The following is a 24,417-nucleotide window of genomic DNA, read 5'->3' on the forward strand; positions in this document are numbered from 1 at the left end:
GAAGGACGCCCCACAACAGAATAACCAGGAAAAGAGCCAAGGACCACCGCGGGGGGCACTGGGAAATGGTCTCTAGGACGGGGGAGGGATTCATCCTTCTGAAGAGGGCAGCAGAACCATAGCGGAGGTGGGGTGCTGAAAGCATTGAGGGCCTCAGGTACTACTGATCACTGAAGTATTTGAACAGTATCTCAGACTCCGCGAGTCCAACCCAGGTAACTGGAAGCACATAAACATTATCCTATTGCTCTTGAAATATATACAGCCTGAAATGTGAAAGTCATTTTTTGACATGGAGGAAGTCAAGACAGGACCATGAAATATGGAGAGGAGATATTGGGCAGCTCTAAAGCAGATGGACAAGGGGAAGAGCACTGCTTCTCTTTCCCACAGAAAAGGCTCTTATGCCTGTACAGTTAGAAGTTGTGCCCAACTCAGTGAGAAACACTGATGTGAATGATCAGGCTACCCAAGAAGGCTGTTGTCTTGCTCTTTGAACCTCCCCTGTTCCATTAGTCCCTGCTTCAACCTAGGCTCCTCACAGAACTCACCCTTCCCTGTTAATCATAGAGCCTAATCAGTAAGTGCCTACTTAGTTGCCCACCCTCCTGATCCCCTGCACTAGCCAATGATTGTTCTAACCTGTACATCAGGTTTCACTTTGATATTTTATGAAAGGGGCAGTGAGGGGTGTTCCTCTGCTCATTTCCCTATAAGCCAACCTGATAGCAGTTCCCTCTAAATAACTCCATTTTAATTTCCTAGAAGAATCAATCCATAGGGGGACTAGCTATGCTACCCTAGAAGTGAGGCTGAGAGGATCATTTCTACCCATTTCCTGTTGACTTTGATGGGCTCAGTACACACTACTCAAAATATGGCACCTTGGCATGTTGCATATCAAGCTCAAAGAGTTGAAGAAGACCACAGAAGCAGGAAGGTCACTCAGCACACTCCCCACCTTTGCCCTTCTTCCATGAAATCAGGAGATACATCTCCTATGTGAAAGATACTCTGTATCAGAGGGTACATCTTTCATCAACAGGGGTAGAGAACAAAGGTCTGAGAATGCTGTGCAAACATAAATTGTTACTTTTTCATCATTTACTACCCACCACCAAAACCCATTAGTCTTTTTTTTTTAATAATTTATTCTTTCTTTGTGTAAATGTATATAAAAGCTTCCTACTCTGGTCACTTCTTTATTCTCCTTTGAAGTCTCCAAGATAAATGTAAAAATTCAATAAAATGCAGATGCTTTTGTCCTGTTAATCTGTTTCATTTTCAGATCCCACGAGGTTCTGACACAATTTCACAATCACTTTTGCCCCTTGTCCATTGTGTAAAACTCGAGTTTACATCATTCAACCTAATCAGAATGAAAGCTGGGGATTCAGAAAAGAAAACTGGATTGGAGAGAATCTATCCTGTTTCTAGTGCCATCCCTCACTGGGGTGGTCAACAGATACTCATTTTCTTTTTCTTCCTACACATACAGCACTCTCGGCCACTCTTTAGTGGGACAGCTCCAAATCACATCCAGTTATTGTCTCAGTCTAAATGTGAGCCTTTCTGTCCCTAACATAAACTAAGACAAGGAGACTATAGATAAAATGACAAGTAATCTGTCACCATTCACTCCCAATATATAGTTCTGGTACAGGACACAAGTGGGAGGGCCTCTGCCAAGTGCTGAAGAGAAATTCATGAAACAAGGTTTCCATATACACTAAATACGTCCTTCAGAATGTACAAAACAAAATTTGAAGTCAAGTGAAAAAATTAATGTATAACTAACACGGATAAATTTAAACTGTTATATGGAAGGACAATGGTCAAGGGACTGTTATTCCTGGTGAAAGATCTGTGATAGAATGATGATCCGAGAGAGAAGTGCATCTGTAGATTGACACGTGTCATTCACTGTGTAAAGCATAACAATATTTCCTTACGGATTTAGAATGATGGAATTAATATGCATAACTTGAATAGCATATATGTTATTATGGGCCAAGTTAATTAATGTTGTAAATCCTTTGTAATATCTAGAGGGAAGAAAAATATGTTATCCATAGCTCTGTGCTCCAATGTGTTAAAAAAGGGGATTTTCAGCTTCAATAATAAGGGTGTAGATGTTCAAAACTAGAACAAAATTGTTACAAATAGTGTTAAGTTTTTTAAAAGGACAAGATAAATTGAAACAGGTAGGTGAATAAATTCACAAAATAAGAGGATATTTTTAAACCTAAATATATCAACTGTTACATTATGTGGTATGGAATATCCAAGTCCCTGTCAATAGTTTTGGATGGCCCTAGACTTCCTTAGCAAGGGATTTAATTTTCATCAAGTGAAGCTGAAGGACAAGTTTTGAATTACTATTCAGACAACAATTAACATGCCATGGCATCCTCAGATACCTACAGCTACAGATGCTACAGATACACAGCATCACCCAGCAAGTCTTGCTATCTAGTCTCATCTAATATGGGCAGGTCCAAGGAAATCAAGGCCATGAAAAACTCAACTACCCAAGAAACCATCGTGTTGTCAGGAACTGGTCGTCTGTTGCGTCCTGAAAATTAGAAACTTTGACTTCAGTTAATCAACATATGCTTGCTGGGAGCTGATTAAGAAATCCATCAAAACAGGCTAAGCGCTTCAGGTCCACAGATGCAAAGCGTCTTTAAAGGAAAAAAGTCATTTTCTGGGGCTTAACCCATCATCTTAATTATGCACGTCTTGCCAGCTGTTTTTCCTAACACATCCCAGTTCATCCTCTCCTGACCATCTCCAATGCCAGCATCATAGGCCAGTCCTTTGGCATCAGATTCCTGGACTATATACAGTGGTTTTTGCCCTCTGTCCTCCATCAATACTTCCTTACTGGATTCACTATCTACAGAGAAGCCAGGGAGAAATTTAGAACCAAAGTGGTGGCCACTCTGTCTTGCTACACATGTTCCTCAGTCTCTAATAGTAGTAGGAACAAAAGGCAAAGGATGTCACTGTCTACCGAAATAAAATCTCAAAATGTTCAAGTTGTGAGTTAAGTTTTATTTGGGGCCAAATGAGGACTAGAGCTCCGAGACAGTATTTTGAATAGCTCCAAGTAACAGCTCCAAAGAGTTTGAGGGGAAGGTGAGTATGTGTCATTCTGGTGAAGTGGGGTACAAGCAACCCAGCACACCTTTTCTGTAGAAGATTGCTGCTATTCCCATGGAGGTTACTGCTTGTCCTGAGGAGCAGATTGTTCTACTAATGATTTTAGTGTTTTTCTAGGTGTGAGAAGACACAAGAATTCGGGCTCTTAAAATCTTCCCCTGAAAATACCTAACTGTCTCAAGGTCTGTTCTGAGTTTTTCCCAGAGCACAGAGTGAAGCATTCCTGATCTCCACCCTGAACTCCTTTCAGAGTGTGTTGAAGGTCAGAAACTGCAGTGGCTCCTGATTTAATCCTTTCAGAGGCAGAGGGCAAGTACCAAGGTGATTTAATCCTGGTCGAGGCAGATGGCAAGTGTTAAGTTTTAGTTGACATCACCGTAAGGAAGTGATCAAAGGAAACATCACCAATACTGGGGAAACAGACATGTGTTTTCTGCTATCATACACTGATCAGGACAATGAAACACTTTTGTATTATCGTGGACAAAACCAAAATAGCAAGAACAACAAAAACAAACCAAAAAAGCAGACAAACTCAATCTTTTTTTAAGGATATCTTACTGTACACTAACTGGGGGAAATTTTAAAAAATAATCAGCATACAATCTTTAAAAAATAGCAAGCGAGAACAACTTAGAGGAAATCAGAGATTGTTCCAGATTAATGGATATTCAAGGGAGGAGAGAAGTCAATGACGTTTATTATACTGTACCTGATCCCAGACTGGGAAAACCAGATATAAAGGACATGAATATGACACTTTGCATAATTGGTCGAGAAGTACATACTATTGTAGCAACACAAAATGTCTTTTCTGAGATTGGTGTACTGAAGTTATGTAATATTAATTTATGAAATGCATCTCTCTCAAAATATCCTGCATCATAGCCCATTATTAAAAGATAATCCTGAGAATAGGAACAGAAGCAGGATGGCTGTTCTCTGCATCGCCAGTGCTTAGTACACCAGAGGTACAATCTACAATAAATAAGAAAATATGTAACAATTGGAAAGAGGAAGGAAAGCTGTCCTCTTCTGATCACATTTCAGTATTTCCACAACTATCCATCTTCATAAGTCCGATTCTGGATACCCTATTTACACTTTCACCCATCCTAAACACCTCCATTTTTCCTCAGCTCTGTCCTACTCTTCCTTTTTTTTTTTTTTTAAAGGAGCATCTCATTCTAGTAGTCCATGAAATCAAGTTACTTAGGTGCTCTACCCATCAACAATGATAGTTGTATAACGACTGCTTTTTGTTTCCTGCCTGAATATATCCCATGTAATAAACTGTGCTTTACCCACAAGATTCATGCTATAAATGTTGAGACACTGAACAAATACGACAGCAGAGTGTGCTGTTCATTTGTATCACTTCAGGTACTTTTTCAAATGCTACTCATCCCTTTTATTTCCTTTCTGATTCAGGACCCAACTATTCATCTATTGGAGACAAAATCTTCAAGATGGCTATGATTGCAATGGTCATTTGCTTGATTTCATTCTGTCCTTAATAGATAACAATTTCCTCTACTCACCCGCTGTGACACCCTTTTTATTTTCCTATTTCCCAGGCATTCTTTCCCAGCTTTTTTTTTTCTTTTGCCACAAGTGGCGAAACTCTTTATTATTTTAAGAGATTTCGGTAATGTACAAAATTCACAAATGTCTTTCACAGATATTCTTCACTCCCCATGTAGACACTGTCACTCCAAGATGAGATGGAATCCCAACCCCCCTTTTTTTTTCAGGGTTCAGCTCCTGAATGTGCTAGGTTGCTGCCCCTGGACCACCATACAGACAGCAAGAATCAACTGAGTAATTGGGAATTCTCTCCCAATAAGCAATGTTCTTAGAAGCATTGTATCTCAAGAAATCCAGAAATGACTATCAATCTGTAAAGTATTTCTGCTTTGGGGCTCAAGAGTGTTCACAAATCTCATGTATTTAAGGAAAGATGTTTGCTGAGAAAAATCACTCCCGTCCACCAGCCTGGGTACTGTTCAGTATCTTTCCTTTTTGTTCCTGTATTCCTTCTCTGTAATTTTCTCTCCCCCACAACCCCGAATATACATCGTGAACCAAACAGCCTTCACTCTACAATACTTCACATGCAATATAAGCATGTGACAAGCAGTAACATGATGAAAGTGACCTCCCAGTCCCTGAGCACACCTTGTGACCGAGTGTCAGGTGCTGATGCGTGCTTCTTTTGGTGGCAAAGACGTTGGGCTGGAGGAAGTCTGTAATAAAGTCTCCACCTTTCTCCCAAGAATAGTGGCTCTTTACATTAATTAGCCATTAGAGAAACAAGTATTTCTCTCCCATTTATAAGCATTCCATCCTTTATTAAAATAAATATTGCTAAAGATTATATAAAGGAATATTCAGGGACTTTAAAATGTCAAATGTAAAGTCGGCCTGTTAGTGAATTACATTTTAAAATGCTTTGCTGTTGTCACTTATTCTTCAAATTCTTGAATCTGTCTCCCCGTCTCACCACCCACACCATCATTTTGTATAAGGGTTTTTTAAAAAAAAAATCTTTTGGGAAGGCGAGTTAATTAGGGTTTAAAAATTTTTATTTTAATGGAGGTCCTGGACATTGATCCCAGGGTTTCTGGTCAATAGTGGGTTCTTGTTGTTGTTTTGGTCAATAGTGTTTTGAATCAAAACTTGGTTTGTATACTAAGACGGTTCTCAGTCCAAGTTATGATTCAAAACTGTTCTGACCAGAGACTCTCATTGACAAGCAAGTTCATCTACCAATCTTTGAGAGCAGGGACACTTAATTAATCACAGAACCGCTGTGATCAGGGGAAATTATGACCCATCTATACCCGAGGATTACCTCAGTTCTCAAGGGCTGCAGTGTTCAACCACAGCAAAGAGGTCTCTGTGGCTTAAGGAACTCTTAATTCTCACACCATGTCTTTGGCCCATGTTTTCTAAATTAAATTCATATTATGATTTCTTTTCAAAGACTCCTAGTTTTTACCCTTTCCCTTGCTCTTATTTTCACTCATTGTGCTAGTTCTATGATCTGTTCTTGTTACACATGACATTTCACATCCATGGACCACACAGGATACTGGCATCAACACTTCCCCTGCCCAGCCTTGCAATTTCCACTGGATGACTTCAATGTGTGTGAAGAGCTAGTTTCTTCTCCCGAAACGATGCTCCCTGCCCTCTACAGCATAGAAACAATTGGTAAGGTAATGGAAACTACTGATATACAATAAAAAAGAAATTCTTTTCTGTAAATTTTAAAGTAAATGCCTTGAAGACAAAAACTGGAGGCTATTAGAATTATTGCTTTTGTCACATTATACAATTATTTGATTTTAGTGTTTCTGGGCAAAATTTTAATTACCTTTACTTAAGATAATCTCCTTTATAATTTAAAAGCAAGCTTATAGACATAAAAATCTGTTGATTTCTAATTATTTTGTCTAACATGTATGTGCAGCATAAACCTTGTTATTAATTCCAATAATGCTTACTGTGGTTCTATAGTGTTTAAAAAAATATTTATTTCTTTTGTGTAGGGGGGATTATTTATTTATTTCTAGAGGAAATACTAAGGATTGAACCCAGGATCTCAGGACCAGCTAAGCACACACTCTACCACTTGAACTACACCCTCCCTCCCATTATGTTTCTTGAGTGAACAATCATTTCAGATCGCAACTATGAACATGTATCATTTTCAAACACATTACTGACATCTCAGTTATTCTTCCTTCCTCATGAAATGACCACAGCAGAAAATTAGCAAGTCAGTATAGTGGTGGCTGGTATAGTCGTTTCATTTCTAATCCAGTTGAAAATAATCCGCATTTATTTCACCATCCACTGCTTAACTACACATGTATTTCTGGAAGAAACTTTCTTGAAGTAAATATGGATCCTTCCAATTTTGTTCAATCTCACATTTCATTACTTCAGCTTGCATTTCTGCATTTTCACCTATGCTTGAAGATGCTTTTATCTGATGTACACAGTGCCCACACACAGGTCTCCTTCAAAACAGAGCAGTCTTGTGTGCCACACAGGATTTTTTTGTATCAAAGTATAGTTTACACTGTTTTGTTAGTTGCCAGTGTACAGCATGGTGGTTTAGTTACACATATATACATTACTTTTTAATATTCTTTTTCATTATAGGTTATTACAAGATACCGAATATGGTTCTCTGATCTACACAGCAGGACCTTGCTTATCTATTTTATATATAGTAGTGGGTATCTGTTAATTCTAAACTCCTTATTTATCCCTCATCCTACTTTCTCTTTTGGTAACCATAAGTTTGTTCTCTATGTCTGAGAGTCTGTTTCTGTTTTGTAAATATGTTCATTTGTATCATTTTCTTTTTTTAGATTCCACATAGAAGTGATATATGTGTCTTTGTTGGATCTACTTCACTTAGTATGGTGATCTCTTGGTCCATCCACATTGCTAATGGCATTATATTGTTCTTTCTTATGGCTAAGTAGTATTCCATTGTATATATACACTCTGACTTCATCCATTTATCTGTCATAGAAAAATTAGGATACATCCGTGTCTTGGCTAGCGTGAACAGTACTTCTAAGAAAATTAGGGTCCATGTATCTTTTCCAATTATTTTCTCTGGATATATGCCCAGGAATGGGATTGCTGGATATGCTAACTCTATTTTTACTTTTTAAGGGATCTATATACTGTTTTCCATAGTGGCTGCACCAAATTACACTCCAACCAACAGTGTAGGAAGGTTCCCTTTTCTCCACACGCTCTCCAGTATTTATCATTTGTGGACTTTTTAAGGGTGGCCATTCTGTCTGGTCTGAGGTGACACCTCATTGTTGTTCTGATTTACATTTCTCTGATAATCAGAGACATTAAACGTTTTCATCTGCCTGTTGGCCATCAGTATGTCTTCTCTGGAGTAATATCTATTTCGGTTTCCTACCCATCGTTTTATTGGGTTATTTCTTTGTTATAGAGTTCTATGAGCTGTATCAAAATGTTTGTAATTACATCCTTGTCACCTTGTTTGCAGTTTTTTCTCCCATTCCATAGGATATACATAGATAGAATGTACATATATTTTAAAGCAAATCCAGATGGAGTTGGGTTTATTCTCCAAAATGAAAATGATACGATGTTTACTTAAATTCCTTTCCATTCAATTTCTTTTCTTTGGTCAAATCCTTCCCACTTACATAACATACTTATTAATTTCATAATATTAGTATAATTTTATGAAAAACATACTTATGGGTAAAATTTTAAGGTATTTTGTAGGTATTTCGCATGGATGTATTTTAGTAGAAATACATTCAAAAGTGAATATTTAAGAAAGTCTCTTTAATTCCATATCCCCATTTGACCTCACCCCCCTCTTCCCTCTTCCCTTTGGTAACCACTAGTTTGTTTTCTGTAACTGCAAGCTTTTTTTTCTATTTTGCATATATGTTCATTCTTAGTATATCTGGATTCCAAATATAAGTGTTATCACAGAGTATTTGTTTCTGTGTGACATTATTTCACGAGGTATAATATTCTCGTTTTATGGAAGTTGCTGCAAGTGGCAGAATTTCATCCTTCCTACAGCTGAGTCACATCCGTGTGTATATGCCTCACATCTCCTTTATCCACTCGTATGCTGACGGGCATTTGGTTTGTCCTCATATCATAACCACTGTAAACAGGGCTGCTGTGAACTTCAGGGTGCAAATATCTTGGATTTGTATCTTCCTATTTTCTAGATAAGTATCCAGGGGTGGAATTGCTGGATCATAGTTAGTTCTAATTATAGTTTTCTGAAGAACTTCCAAACTGTTTCCCATAGTGGCTACACAAATTTACATTCCCACCAACAGTGTATAAGGGTTTTCTATTCTCTACATCCTCACCAACATTTGTTATTTGTAGACTCTTTGCTGACTGCTATTCTTACAGTTGGCAGGAGATATCTCTGGGTTACTCGGATTGCATTTCTCTAATAATTAGCATTGTTGACCATCTTTTCATATGCCCGTGAGCCAGCTATATGGCTTCTTTGGAATAATGGTTATTCAGTACTTCTATTTTCTGATCAGATTGTTTGGGTTTTTTATACATTGAGTAGCATGAGCTGTTCATATATTTAGGATATTAACCACTTGTTAGTCATATTACTTCCAAATATTTCCTCATTCCAAAGGTTGTCTTCTCATTTTGTCAATGGTTTCCTTTGCTGTCTAAAAGGTTTTAAATTTAATCAGGTCTCACCATTTGTTTATCTTTGCTTTTATTTATTCTGTGTTAGGAAACAGATCCCCCCAAAATACTGCTACAATTTATGTCAAAGAGTGTTCTACCTATATTGTCTTCTAGGCATTTTCTGGTTTCAGGTCTTACATATTTCTTTAACTCATTTTGAGTTTATTTTTGTATATGTTATGAGGTAATGGTTTAATCTTACTGTTTTATATGCCCTGAACCAGGCAACCTGGCACTGAATCCTAAATCCCTGTCCAAGCTGGGAACTTACAAGATGACACACCCTCCTTGGGCCTCAGTTTCCTCCCTAAAAATGGTCTTTTGGCTGCAGGCCTAATGCAGATGCATCCTCCCAACCTCTTATCACCTCAGCCTCCTACACGCCCAGTGTGGTTCTCATCTACTGCATTCATAAGGCCTTTTTTCCATTGTGAACCTTGTTATATCAAAGCAAATGGCTCCTTTAGATAAAAGACATTACATTCCTTGCACTCATAAGGCCTTTTTCCACTCTGAACTCTGATGATAAAGGCGGCCAGACCTATCAGTAGAAGATTTCCCACATTCTCTGGACTCAGAAGGCTTTCCTGCAGTGTGAACTCTCTGATGATAACACAGGCTAGACCTAGCAGTAAAAGATTTCCCACACTGACTGCACTCATAAGGCTTTTCTCCACTGTGAACTCTCTGATGGTAACGAAGGCCCGACCAAACCATAAAAGATTTCCCACAATCACTACACTTAAAAGGCCTTTCTCCAGTGTGAACTCTCTGATGAACACGGAGACCAGAACTCCTAATATAAGATTTGCCACATTCACTGCACTTGTAAGACCTTTCTCCAGTGTGAACTCTCTGATGATAACGAAAGTTAGACTTATCATTAAAAGATTTCCCACATTCACTGCACTTAAAAGGCTTTTCTCCAGTGTGCATTCTCCTATGGAAACTGAGGTGGTTGCTTTGGCTAAAGGATTTCCCACATTCATTGCACTTAAAAGGCCTTTCTCCAGTGTGAACTCTCTGATGAACATGGAGGCTAGAACGCCAAATATAAGCTTTCTCACATTTATTGCACTTATAAGACCTTTCTCCAGTGTGAACTCTCTGATGATGACGAAAACCAGACCTATCATAAAAAGATTTCCCACATTCATTGCACCCAAAAGCCTTTTTTCCAGTGTGCATTTTCCTATGGAAACTGAGGTGGCTGCTTTGCCTAAAGGATTTCCCACATTCATTGCATTTAAAAGGCCTTCCTCCAGTGTGAACTCTCTGATGTCGAACTACTTGGCACCTTCGTAAAAAAGATTTATCACAATACTTGCACTCATAAGGCTTTACTCCCACGTGAATTTTCCTATGGTCATTGAGGTATTCCCTTCGACAGAAGGATTTCCCACATTCACTGCACTCAAAAGGCTTTTCTCCAGTGTGGATTTGCCCATGGGCACTAAGGTGGTGGCCTTGGATAAAGGATATTCCACAGTCTCTGCATTCATAAGGCCTTTGTCCAGCGTGAACTTTCTGGTGCTGAGTAAGTTTACATCTTTCAGTGCAGGCTTTCCCACATTTGTTGCACAAACAAAGCCCTTCACAACTGAAGACTCTTTCATCCTGAACAAGTATGTCTCTGTGGCTGGAGGCCTTCTTGCATTCTCTGACGCTGAGATGACTTTTTCTACTGTGAAAAACAGCTCCACATTTGTCACTGTTTAGTTTCTTACTGGGATTAGCAGCCTGTTGCTGAAGTCCCATGTTAGCCAGAAAATCCTTCCCAATCTTCCTGTAGGTAAAGAGGTTCCCTGATGCATTGACTGTGCAGCTCTTCAAAAATGAGGGTCCCCCCACATCACATCTGAAGTGTTTCTCTCTAATGTGCTGCCTCTGGGGCTGTTGAAGGTCTACAGTGAAACAGAACTGTTTCCCGTATGTCCCACGTGTGTATGATTTCTGCCCTCTATGTGTTCCCTGGTGTTCAGCCAAGTGCAGGATGTCCCTCAAGACTTGGACACACATCTTACACGGCTGGCCCTTCTCAGGAGACACACCTGCCCCAGAAGTCCTGATCTGTGACACTCCTACAGGTGAGCTCTGTTCACAAGGTGGCTGTTCATCCTCAACTCCATGACAAGAACCTGAAAACGAACAAGTGATGTTGAAGAACATGCTGACTTTAATGAGGCTGGGGAATGGGGCAGGCGGGAACGACACCAACACAAGGGTACCTTTGACACATGAAATGATCGGTCCAAGGGATTGTGTTTGGAAAATCAAGTTGGGATCAAACTGAGGATGCAGCTGCTATGCATTACTGGTCCTTAACATCACAGAATTGAGGCGGCCTCACCAAGCCCAAGGCACAAGGACTGGATGTGGCCCAAGTGTGAAAGGCATCTTCTACAATTCACTCTTCTGTCAACGCTGGTGACCTATGATACTATTTAAAAGTATATGTACAGGCCCCAGAAAATCTCACTGGAACAGGCAACTAGTGTTCAAGGAATATTAAAGGTTACCCGTGTGTTTTAGGACATAAATAATGCCAGAAACTAGTATGGGGAAAACAGTGATCATTTACCACATGAGGTAAGTGATCTAGAGAGGTGGTAGGGAGTTCGTATCAGGCTGAAGTCAGGATAAAAGGGCGAAACAGTACAAATGACAAGCTGTAAGGGTGTCAACAATGGAGAAAGGATGACAGAAGTGATCTGTGGCCAGTGGCAATGGTACTAAAACAGCAGTCAGACAAAACAGGTTCCTAGTATGACTTCAGCAGAGACCTGACATCAAGCCCTCTCCCAGCTGCCACTCATCCTGGCCAGGTTATCCCTGGGCTCTTTTTGGTTGAAACAACGGTCATGTCCATCCCAGGAGCACCAAGGACTCTCCACCTCCAGCTGAACGACTACATGGGACACAAAGGATACAAGTCCTAATGGAAAGTCAGGACAGGTGAGTGGCCAACACTGGCCCAGAGGAACTCAGTTCACAACAGAGAAAGAATGGATACTTACATACTAAAAAAAGAATCTCCAAGGAGCTAGAGGAAAGGAGGAAGAGCAGGAGTACAGTGTTAGGAATCAATCTCTCCACCTAAAAAACAACTGTACTGTCAGAATTTAACTGATGTAAATATTTTGCAACTCCGGAGTCTACTATAGATTTGCATTGTCTGAAATTACATTAACTTTGTTAAGTTCAGTTCTTAGCATGTAGTAGCCAACAACAACCCCAACCCAAGTTCTAGGGCAGGCAGCTGGGCACATGTCCCTGGAGCAGTGTGCATGCAGCCTGCAGGAGCTGGAGTGGGAACAAAGCACCTGGTCCACCAAGTATCAGAGATGTGCACTCTGCTGCTTCTGAAAGCAGACGGTTGACACAGAGGTGTACTGGCATTGCTGTAAATAGTACCAGCACCATACAAAGCACCAGCCATCCCTGGATGAAGCACACCCAGGAAATTTAAAGGGCCAATGTCTATTCTCCCTCTCTTCATCGTTCTGGTTTTCCCTTTTGGGGAGTGAGATATTTAGGGACCAGGACAATAAAAAGTAAACATTTGTATGGGAGAACTTTAAAACTCATAGCACACCTTCAAGCAAAGGAACAGTGAAAAGACCTTACATTTCCACCTCGTGTTAACATTCAGAAAAGACACCCTAAAACCATCAAAAACAAAGAGAAAACACCACACAGCAAATCTTGGTTAAAAAGGAAACAGGAGACTCCTCAGAAGACTAGGAATAGACTTACCATACGACCCAGGAATCCCACTCTTGGGCATATATCCAGAAGGAACCCTACTTCAAAATGACACCTGCACCCCAATGTTCATAGCAGCACTATTTACAATAGCCAAGACATGGAAACAACCTAAATGTCCATCAACAGATGACTAGATAAAGATGTCGTATATTTATACAATGGAATAGTATTCAGCCATAAAAAGTGACAACACAACACCATTTGCAGCAACATGGATGTTACTGGAGAATGTCATTCTAAGTGAAGTCAGAAAGAGAAAGAAAAACACCATATGAGATCGCTCATATGTGGAATCTAAAAAAAACAAAAACAAAAACAAAAACAAAAAACAAAACAAAACAAAAACATAAATACAAAACAGAAACAGACTCATAGATATAGAATACAAACTTGTGGTTGCCAGGAGGATGGGGGGTGGGAAGGGACTGGGATTTCAAAATGTAGAATAGATAAACAAGATTGTACTGTGTAGCACAGGGAAATATATACAGGATCTTGTGGTGGCTCACAGCAAAAGAGAATGTAACAATGGATGTATGTATGTTCATGTATAACTGAAAAATTGTGCTCTACACTGGAATTTGACACAACATTGTAAAATGACTATAACTCAATAAAAAAGTTAAAAAAAAACAAAACAAAAAAACAAAACAAAACAAACGAAAAAGGACTGACAGAAAAATAGCCCCAAACTATGCATATTGACTATATGTTTCTCAAGACATGTAGGAAAAAACAATAAAAGAGTTGCATTCACACCACTGGATATCATGGGAGAAAAGGACCGAAAGCAAGAAGAAGAAGGCCACCTGTCTATGACCAGGTCTTCATTCCACCAGAGTCCATGGACAAGGGGCTGAGCCCAGGGGCAGAAGGAAGCTAAGAAATGGCTAGAGAAATAGTAAGGGAATTTTGCTAGAGAATTTTATATTTGCAATTAAAAAAAAATCTATTCCTAAAATGTTGTGCCCTCCAAATTTTAGTTTCCTGGTGAATAGCTCTGGTGGCTTGACCTTAGTTTTTTTTTTTTTTTTTTCCAATGGGTAGTTTGGGTAGTAAATTAAATAGTCTTGTTCAAAAAAAAAATAAAAGGAAACAGGATTTCCACAGCTACAATATTATCAGATAAAAACGTTCAGTTTTCAACAACAAAAAGTCACAAGGCATACAAAGAAACAGGAATATATGACGCAGTCAAATGAAAATAACAAATCTATAGCAATTGTACCTTCTGAACAGGTACACAAGGAACAGTTGGTGAACTGACTAGAAGAAGACTTTACAACAACTGTCTGAAACATGTTCAAATAGCTACACAAGTGGGTGAAAAAAAATTGCCCAAACAAAAGGGAAATAACAGTTAAGTAGTAAGTACTATACAAAATTGAGCACCTGAAAAGGCCAATTTCTGAAGTGAAAAAAAAATCACTAGAAGGATCCGACGCAGAAAAACATTCCAGATTTGATGAAAGACACGGATATAAACACCTAAGTATCTCAATGAACTCCAAGCAGGATAACCTTTGAGACCCACATTGCGGCACATTATAATCAAACTGTTCAAAGGCAGAGACAAAGAGTGAATCTCAAAATCATCAAGAGAGAAAGGATCCCCAACAAGATTATCAGTAGACTTCTCAACAGAAATCTTGGGAAGCCAGAAAGCAGTGGGGCTGATACATTCAAGTCATTGAACAAAAAACGTGGCAAACAAGAATCCTGGATCAGGCAAGATCATCCTTCAATAATAAGGAGAAATTAAGGTATTGTCAGGGAAACAAAAGCTGAGGAAGTCCTTTACGACTACACCTGTAAAGGGAGTCCTTCAGATTGAAATCAAAGGAAACTAAACAATTATTCAGTTATTTGAAGAAATAAAGATATCTGAAAGTTAAATTATAGAAAATTTTAACAGCCAGTTTCATTATAACATTATCAGTGCACGTACTTGCTTTCCTACATGACTTCGGAGACTCTCACATGTTAAAATATAAGTCCCAGTTTAACCATTCATCATATAAAGATGTAATTTTGTGAAAACAATAATTGAAAATGGTGGGGACAGAGCTGTATACAATCAGATTTTTCTAGTGTTATTGATGGTAAACTGGTATAAATTAAAATTAGTATGCTCTAGCTTTAGGATATTAAATGTAATCCCAATGGTAACTACCACAAAAGATATATGGGAACACAATGGAAACAAGAAGGCAATTAAGACATTTCACTACAAAAACATCAACTAAATGCAAGGAGAAAATAACAAAAAATAAGGCAAACAAATCCCTAAACACACAAGAAAGAAAGTATAAAATAAGTATCTTTCATCAGAAATTGCTATAGATGTAAATGGATTAAACTCCCAAAGCAAAAGACTGACTTGCAGAATAGATTTTAAAAGTGCTCTGACTATATACTGCTGACAAAAGACAAGTTAAAAATGAAAGCTTAGAAAAGATATTTCATGTAAATAGTAACCAAAACACAGGTGTGGCTACTATTAATACAAAACAATAAAGATTTGAAGTCTAAAAAGGGTACAAAGGACATTATATTTTGACAAGATTTAACTTAAGAGGCAGAAATAATTAGATATATTTACACACTTAATAATACACCATCAAAATATATAAAGCAAAAACTGACAGTTGAAAGGAGGAACAGACAGTCCTACAATAACATTTGGAGATTTCAATACCCTGCTATCAATAATGGATAAGAACAACAGATTTAATTAGATAAAGATTATACAAACTACACTCTCAAACCTCAATGGAATGAAGATAAAAATCAACATACAGAAAACTGAAATATTCACAAATTTGTGGAACTCAGATAATATGCTCTTAAATGACCAATAGTTTCAAGAAAAAAAGTCATAAAGGAAATTAGAAAATAAAACTTAGAAGATGCAGCAAAAGCAGTACTGAGGGGAAAACTGAGAGCGAAAAATGCTTACATCAAGATAGAAGAAATGTCATGACTCAACAAGCTAACTTTACAACTCGACGAACTACAAAAAGAACAAAGTAAACGAAGCTTTCTGGAAAAGGAAATGGTAAAGATCAGATGAATAAAAGCCAGACCATTCTGTTCTTAACAAAGCCTGTCCTAATTAAAATTATTGAACCAGAGCCTAACCTGCTGCAGTTTTATCAGAGCCAAACTTGTCTGGGAAAAACAAAATACTCAACTTCAGCCCCCCTGGGCCCATCCTCTCCCATCTAAGGGAAGGAAAAATAAATTGAGAAGCCCTTGTGAGGTTCACAGTCTAGACACAGAAGCTCATTAAAAGCCTGAAAATTAAACACACTATGAATGCTTACAGGGCTATGCCTGTTTTCCTCACCACAACTTACCAACACACACCATTACAGGACTATCATCATGCCAGTTTTCAAGATAATATTACAGGGCACACTAAAAGTGGGGAAAAAGGTTTTGGGAGACAAAGGAAGCTTCAGAGCTGGAATCAGATTATTACAGGGATGTTGCAATACTGATATTGGGAGTAAGAGATAATTATGATTAATGTGCTAATTAAAGTCTGCTAAGGATAAAGTACACATTACATAAGACCAGAAGGGCAATATAAAGCAGACAGGTGGAAATTCTAAGAAAGAACCAAAAAAAAAAGCAAGAGATCAAAAACACGGTAATAGAAATGAAGATGGCTGTGATGGGCTCATTCACAGACTGTACACAGCTGAGGAAAGAATCTGAGCTTGATGTTCTCTTAGTAGAAACTTCAAAAAAAAAAAAGAAAAGAAAAGAAACTTTCAGAACTGTAAAGCAAACAAACAAAATAAGACTAAAAACAATAAAACAAAAATATTCAAGAACTGTGGGACAACTACAAAAGAATATACATGTATAGAAACATCACAAAGAGAAAGTGAAAAAAGGAACAAAGAAATATTTCAAAAATAATGATGGAGAACTTCCACCAAATTAATGTCAGACACCAACTCACAGACCAAGGAAGCTCAGAGAACATCAAACTGGTTGAATACCAAAAAAACACACCTAGGCATACCATATTCAAAAGCAGAAAGAAAAATCCTGAAACATCTTACCTACAGAGGAGCAACAAAAAAAATTACATTTGAAGTCTCCTCACAACTCATGCAAACAGAATGCAGTGAAACATTTCAGGTGCTGGGGAGGGGCACAGGGAAAGCCTCACCAACCTAGAAGTCAATATCCACTAAAATTAACCGTCAATAGTGATGGTGAAATACAAACCTTCTTAGACACAGAAAATTTGTGGGAATTTATTAAAAGAAGTTCTACAGATGGAAATTGATATAAAACAGAAATTTGGGTTTCACACATATAGGAAGAGTATCACAGAATAAAAACTTTAAAAGAGAAATCACACAATGTCTTTTCTCAGACCACACTGGGTTACACCAGAAACCAGTAACAGAAGGATAGGAACAAAATTCCAAAATATTGTGAAAGTAAACAATAAATCTACAAATAACACATAGATCAAAGAAGAAATCTCAACAAAAATTTCAAAACATTTAAAAAAAACACATACACCATCTCTCCAAATAAGTGGATAAGCAGTATCTATAGGGAAATTTATAGCACTGACTACATATGTTAGAAAATAAGAAAGATGTATAATCCACAATCTGTACTTCCTTAGGAAACCGGAATAGGAGAAAATTACACCTGAAGAAGAAATAATTTTAAAAAATCAAGAGAAAAACCAACACAGCCCAAAAAACTGGTTCTTTAAAATGATCAACAAAATCAAAAAGACTCTAGTTAGGATAATAAATAAGCAGACAGACAAGTTACTAACAACATAAATGAAAGAGGAAACATCACCACAGATACCATGGACAATAAAAGAATAATGAAAATATATAACAATCTCTAAGCCTATAAATTTGATAACCTAGATCAAACAGATCAATTACCTAAAAGACAGTCTAACAGTTCCCACATAAGAAGAAACGGACAATCTGAGTAGGTTAACATCTATTAAAAAAAATTAATCAATAATGAATAACCGTCAAACACAACATGTAACTGGCCCAGACTGCTTCCCTGGTGAACTCTGCCAAACATTAAAAAGATATTATACAATTCTCTACAGTCTGTTTCAGAAGATAAAAACACAGGGAATTGTATTACCTAACTCCTTCTACGAGGACTGCAATACTCCAATACCTAACTAAAGACATTACAAGAAAGCTACAGACCAACATCACTCATGAACACAGGCACAAAAATCCTCACAAAATATTACTAAATTCATTCAAAAACTGTATAAAAAGAATTAAACACCACGATGAAGTGGGATTTACCCAAGGTTTGCAAGGCTGGTTTAACATTCGAAAGTCAATTAATATGATCCATATTAACAGATTAAAAAAAAACAAGTGATTGCATTAATAAATGCAGGAAAATAACCTGACAAAATCCAACACTCACTCATGAAAACTATCTATCTCTTAGTGAACTAAACATAGAGGAAAACTTCAACTTGGTAATGTAAATAAAACCCTACAGCTATTATCATACTTAACAGAGAAAAACTAGAAGCTTTCTCACTGAGAAAAGGCAAGGATGTTCCATCTTACCACTCCTTTTCAGCTTTATATTGGAATTCAAAATTAACGCCATGGAATAAGGTTATGTAAAAGATGTACTGATTTGAAAGGAAAGAAGAAAACGCTTCATTCTCAGATAACATGATCAACTATGTAAAAAAAAAAAAAAAAAACCAAACCAAACCAAATCCTGGAATGAAGCAGCAATTATTTCAAATTATACCAAGGTTTCAAAATATAAGGTTAATATACAAAAGTCAATCACCTTCCAATATACCAGCAATGAACATGTGAAATTTAAAATTAAAAGCACATACTGTGTACATTACTATAAAAAAAGAAAAACAATTCAAGAAAGAAATACTTATTCATAAATCTACCAACAAGATTTGTGTGTGGGAAACTATAAAACTCTGATGAATGAAATAAATAAATAAATGGAAAGGTATTTCATGTCCATAAATAGAAAGACACACTATTGTCAAGATGTTAGTTCTATCCAACTTGATCCACAGATGCAATGCAATCCAAATCAAAACTCCAGTAAGTTATTTTGTGGCTAGAAACAAACTGATCCTGAAGTTTATATAGAGAGGCAAAAGTCCCAAAACAGCCAACACAGTACTGAAAAACAAAGATGACAGACTGACACTACTAAATTTCAGGAATTAGTGGGGAGGGTACAGTTCAAGAGCAAGAGTGTAAACTTAGCACGCATGAAGTCCTGGGTTCAACCCTAGGCGCCTCCTCTAAATATAAATAAAGCTTATCACCTCCCCCTGCCCCTCCCCCCAAATTAGTATCTAGTCCTCAAGCCAGGGTGGTATTCTTGAAAGAATAGATAAATCGATCAATGAACAGTATTGAGAGCCCAAAAATAGACCCATAGAAACACAGTCAATTAATCTTTGATAGATAAGCAAAGGCAATACACAGAGAAAAGATTAAGTCTTTAATAAATGATACTGGAACAACTGAACATAACATACAAAAAAAAAAGAATCTAGACACAAACCTTTCACCCTTCACAAAAAATAACTCAGAATGGATCAGACAAAATGTTAAATAGAAAATTGATACCAATCTCTAAAAACATATACAAAAATAAACTTAAAATGGCTTAAAGACCTAAATGTAACACTGGAAACTATAAAACTCCTAGAGGAAAACATAGGTAGAACACTCCTTGACATAAATCACTGCAATTTTCTTTTGGATCCATATCCTAGAGTAATGGAAATAAAACCAAAAACAAACAAATGGGGCTTAATTAAAATTAAAAGCTTTTGTACAGCAAAGGAAACCATTAGCACAAGAAAAAGACAAACTATTGAATGAAAGAAAATAGTTGCAAACAATGATACTTCAAGAAAGATATGTGGAAAAGGGAAAAAACTGAAAAACTTTTGTACACCAAAGGACACTATGAATACAGGAAAAAGGCAACCACAGAATGGGAGAAAATATTTAAAAATCATGTACACAACAAGGGATTATTATCCAGAATATAGAAAGCCCATAACACAACAACCAAATAATCAGCAAGTATAAAAATGAAAAAGGATTTGAACAGATATTTTTCAAGTGATATACAAATGGCCAATAACCACATCATTAGGGAAATGCAATCTAAATGGTAAAAAATACACTAGTTCACACCAATTAGGACAAGTACCCAAAGAAGAGAAAATAACAGATGCTGGTGGGGATGTAGAATTGGAATCTTGGAAAAGGGTCTTTCAAGAACAACTCAAGGTCTGCTTTAGTAGTGACCATTTCAATGACAACAGTCTGTTGTACAGTCAGGGACCGCTTAATGTCAGGTACACGAGTGGAGCAAAATTTCTGTACCATGGAACTGGACAGTCAGCTGGCCAGAGAGAGGGCAAGCAAGGAGGGATCTCCCAGGCTGAGCGCAAGACCACTGACCCTCAATCACTACCTACATGTTGCTGGGACGCCAGCAGTTCCCGCAATAAGAATGCACTCAGCCTAACCATAGTAACCCCAGCACCTACCCAGGGAATTGAAGAAAAAAGTAAGTGCCCACGGTACAGAACTGAGAAATCAGAGCTCCCCACCAGCAAGAGCCTAGTTCGGAGGATAGGGATGGGTGTGAGGGCCTTACCCAGCATGGATACAAGGGCAAAGTTCTCCAGCATGACATCAAGGTACAGACATATCTGAACCTCATCAAGCAGACACCATTCCTCCCGGGAGAAGTACACAGCCACATCCTCAAAGGTCACACTGTCCTGCTATAATGGGGACAAACAAAACCATGAACAGTCTCACTCCTGAAAACCCACGACCCATCTTCCCACACATCTACCCTACTGCCCAACTAGATGAAGCCTTGAGACCTGGGTAAGAAAACCTCCCTGCCCAGATCTGAACCTCCTATGGCCTCAAGAATACACAGGCATTCATTTCAAACCTAACTCCTGCTCTTCACTGCTGTTTATTCCCATCAGAAATTACCTAAACCAGCTCAGCCTCACTTGAAACCAGTTATCACCTACTGGAACCGGTTCGAGCAATAACCTACAGCACGTTCTATTGGTGGTAGGAAATGCATACACTCTCCATACTCCCCATCCTGGACTCAGGATCCTGAGCATGGGATTAACCAGGGTCCCCAAACCAAAGGGCTTGAAGAATGGCAGATGAAGACACGCGAAGGCACCTCAAATACACAAAATCTGTGCGTAGGGGAATAGGGACAAACTCCACTTAATAAAAGTGCTTCTACAGCCCTGGAAGTCTGTGGGAAAAGCGAAGCCACGAGGAAACTAACCGTGGCGATGGCCAGGGACTCAGGCCTTCCTGGAGCAACATAACCTCCCTGAATCATTCCTCAGTGCTATTTCTGACCAGTTGTAACTTTCGAAAAGCAAAAACTGCCTTCTGCCTCAATGTTCTTATCACCCCCCTAGAGTCCGCCCTTCCAATGAACGGGCTTTAGAATACTTTTAAAAGCCTAATTCAGTTCGTATTCTTCCTTGGCTCAAAACTGCACGGCTCCCAAGGACCTAATTATAAAGGAACAATCACTCCTCCACCATTCCAAGTGCAACTGGGCATCAAAATTTGTTTCTCGGAGAAACAAGACAGACTCCAGGTTCCCCGAAGTTTCCGGTTCACTTGCATCACGGACACCACACGACACTGGTGGGCAGTATCAGGGACCCCGTCCCGAAGGCCTCACTGTCCTGAACCAGGGGCCTGGACTAAAGAGACGGAAACAGACGCCCCCCGCTCGGGGCGTTACTGTCTGGGTGGGAAACGGGCAGGGGAGAACCCGCAGCAGCAGCACTTACCTGAGCCGCGTCCCTCAGCGCAGCCGCCGCCATCCGAGCCTCTGCGCGGAGCAGAGTGGCCGCAGCCGAGTGACCGGGTCGGCTCGGCAACGACACCCCTCGCGGGCGGCGGTGTCCCCGACCCTCACACCCGCACCCGTGCAGCGCGGACAGAGCCTCCTCCTGAGCCTTCCAGCCCGTCACCTCGCTCCCCTCACGGGACCCACGACCTTCTCACGTGGCCAACAGACTCCACAGGAACCAAAATGGCCGCCAAGTAGACGCCGGAAGTCCCTCTCCGAAATGATTGCTGACCCGGAAACGCCTCCTTTCTGGATTTTCATTGGACTAACGTCGCTGCCCCTTGACGCAAAATCTTCTGGGTAACGTAGTGCCAAGGCCTCAGAGAAGGACGCCCCACAACAGAATAACCAGGAAAAGAGCCAAGGACCACCGCGGGGGGCACTGGGAAATGGTCTCTAGGACGGGGGAGGGATTCATCCTTCTGAAGAGGGCAGCAGAACCATAGCGGAGGTGGGGTGCTGAAAGCATTGAGGGCCTCAGGTACTACTGATCACTGAAGTATTTGAACAGTATCTCAGACTCCGCGAGTCCAACCCAGGTAACTGGAAGCACATAAACATTATCCTATTGCTCTTGAAATATATACAGCCTGAAATGTGAAAGTCATTTTTTGACATGGAGGAAGTCAAGACAGGACCATGAAATATGGAGAGGAGATATTGGGCAGCTCTAAAGCAGATGGACAAGGGGAAGAGCACTGCTTCTCTTTCCCACAGAAAAGGCTCTTATGCCTGTACAGTTAGAAGTTGTGCCCAACTCAGTGAGAAACACTGATGTGAATGATCAGGCTACCCAAGAAGGCTGTTGTCTTGCTCTTTGAACCTCCCCTGTTCCATTAGTCCCTGCTTCAACCTAGGCTCCTCACAGAACTCACCCTTCCCTGTTAATCATAGAGCCTAATCAGTAAGTGCCTACTTAGTTGCCCACCCTCCTGATCCCCTGCACTAGCCAATGATTGTTCTAACCTGTACATCAGGTTTCACTTTGATATTTTATGAAAGGGGCAGTGAGGGGTGTTCCTCTGCTCATTTCCCTATAAGCCAACCTGATAGCAGTTCCCTCTAAATAACTCCATTTTAATTTCCTAGAAGAATCAATCCATAGGGGGACTAGCTATGCTACCCTAGAAGTGAGGCTGAGAGGATCATTTCTACCCATTTCCTGTTGACTTTGATGGGCTCAGTACACACTACTCAAAATATGGCACCTTGGCATGTTGCATATCAAGCTCAAAGAGTTGAAGAAGACCACAGAAGCAGGAAGGTCACTCAGCACACTCCCCACCTTTGCCCTTCTTCCATGAAATCAGGAGATACATCTCCTATGTGAAAGATACTCTGTATCAGAGGGTACATCTTTCATCAACAGGGGTAGAGAACAAAGGTCTGAGAATGCTGTGCAAACATAAATTGTTACTTTTTCATCATTTACTACCCACCACCAAAACCCATTAGTCTTTTTTTTTTAATAATTTATTCTTTCTTTGTGTAAATGTATATAAAAGCTTCCTACTCTGGTCACTTCTTTATTCTCCTTTGAAGTCTCCAAGATAAATGTAAAAATTCAATAAAATGCAGATGCTTTTGTCCTGTTAATCTGTTTCATTTTCAGATCCCACGAGGTTCTGACACAATTTCACAATCACTTTTGCCCCTTGTCCATTGTGTAAAACTCGAGTTTACATCATTCAACCTAATCAGAATGAAAGCTGGGGATTCAGAAAAGAAAACTGGATTGGAGAGAATCTATCCTGTTTCTAGTGCCATCCCTCACTGGGGTGGTCAACAGATACTCATTTTCTTTTTCTTCCTACACATACAGCACTCTCGGCCACTCTTTAGTGGGACAGCTCCAAATCACATCCAGTTATTGTCTCAGTCTAAATGTGAGCCTTTCTGTCCCTAACATAAACTAAGACAAGGAGACTATAGATAAAATGACAAGTAATCTGTCACCATTCACTCCCAATATATAGTTCTGGTACAGGACACAAGTGGGAGGGCCTCTGCCAAGTGCTGAAGAGAAATTCATGAAACAAGGTTTCCATATACACTAAATACGTCCTTCAGAATGTACAAAACAAAATTTGAAGTCAAGTGAAAAAATTAATGTATAACTAACACGGATAAATTTAAACTGTTATATGGAAGGACAATGGTCAAGGGACTGTTATTCCTGGTGAAAGATCTGTGATAGAATGATGATCCGAGAGAGAAGTGCATCTGTAGATTGACACGTGTCATTCACTGTGTAAAGCATAACAATATTTCCTTACG

At 39.1% G+C, this 24,417-nt stretch overlaps 1 protein-coding gene and 1 long non-coding RNA gene across 3 annotated transcripts; one reads left to right on the forward strand and one right to left on the reverse strand.

Moving 5' to 3' along the window:
• Positions 1-41: 41 nt before the first annotated feature.
• LOC140698021 (uncharacterized) lies at positions 42-3,041 on the forward strand. Its single transcript, XR_012075377.1, has 2 exons — positions 42-215; positions 2,417-3,041. It is a non-coding gene; the product is annotated as an uncharacterized lncRNA (long non-coding RNA).
• A 3,326-nt stretch (positions 3,042-6,367) lies between these two features.
• Positions 6,368-22,307, reverse strand: LOC140685461 (uncharacterized). 2 transcript variants are annotated; one of them, XM_072966486.1, is made up of 3 exons: positions 22,079-22,307; positions 20,887-21,016; positions 6,368-11,558 (listed from the first exon to the last, which is right to left on the reverse strand). In XM_072966486.1, exons 1-3 carry the CDS (start codon positions 22,109-22,111, stop codon positions 9,913-9,915), a joined length of 1,809 nt encoding a protein of 602 aa, XP_072822587.1. In that variant the 5' UTR covers positions 22,112-22,307; the 3' UTR covers positions 6,368-9,912. The 2 variants fall into 2 exon arrangements, with proteins under 2 accessions (XP_072822587.1, XP_072822588.1); XM_072966487.1 differs by lacking the exon at positions 20,887-21,016.
• Positions 22,308-24,417: the final 2,110 nt, after the last annotated feature.

The sequence above is a fragment of the Vicugna pacos genome, chromosome 9 (genome assembly GCF_048564905.1).
Source record: "Vicugna pacos chromosome 9, VicPac4, whole genome shotgun sequence".
In the NCBI taxonomy this organism is placed as follows: Eukaryota; Metazoa; Chordata; class Mammalia; order Artiodactyla; family Camelidae; genus Vicugna; species Vicugna pacos.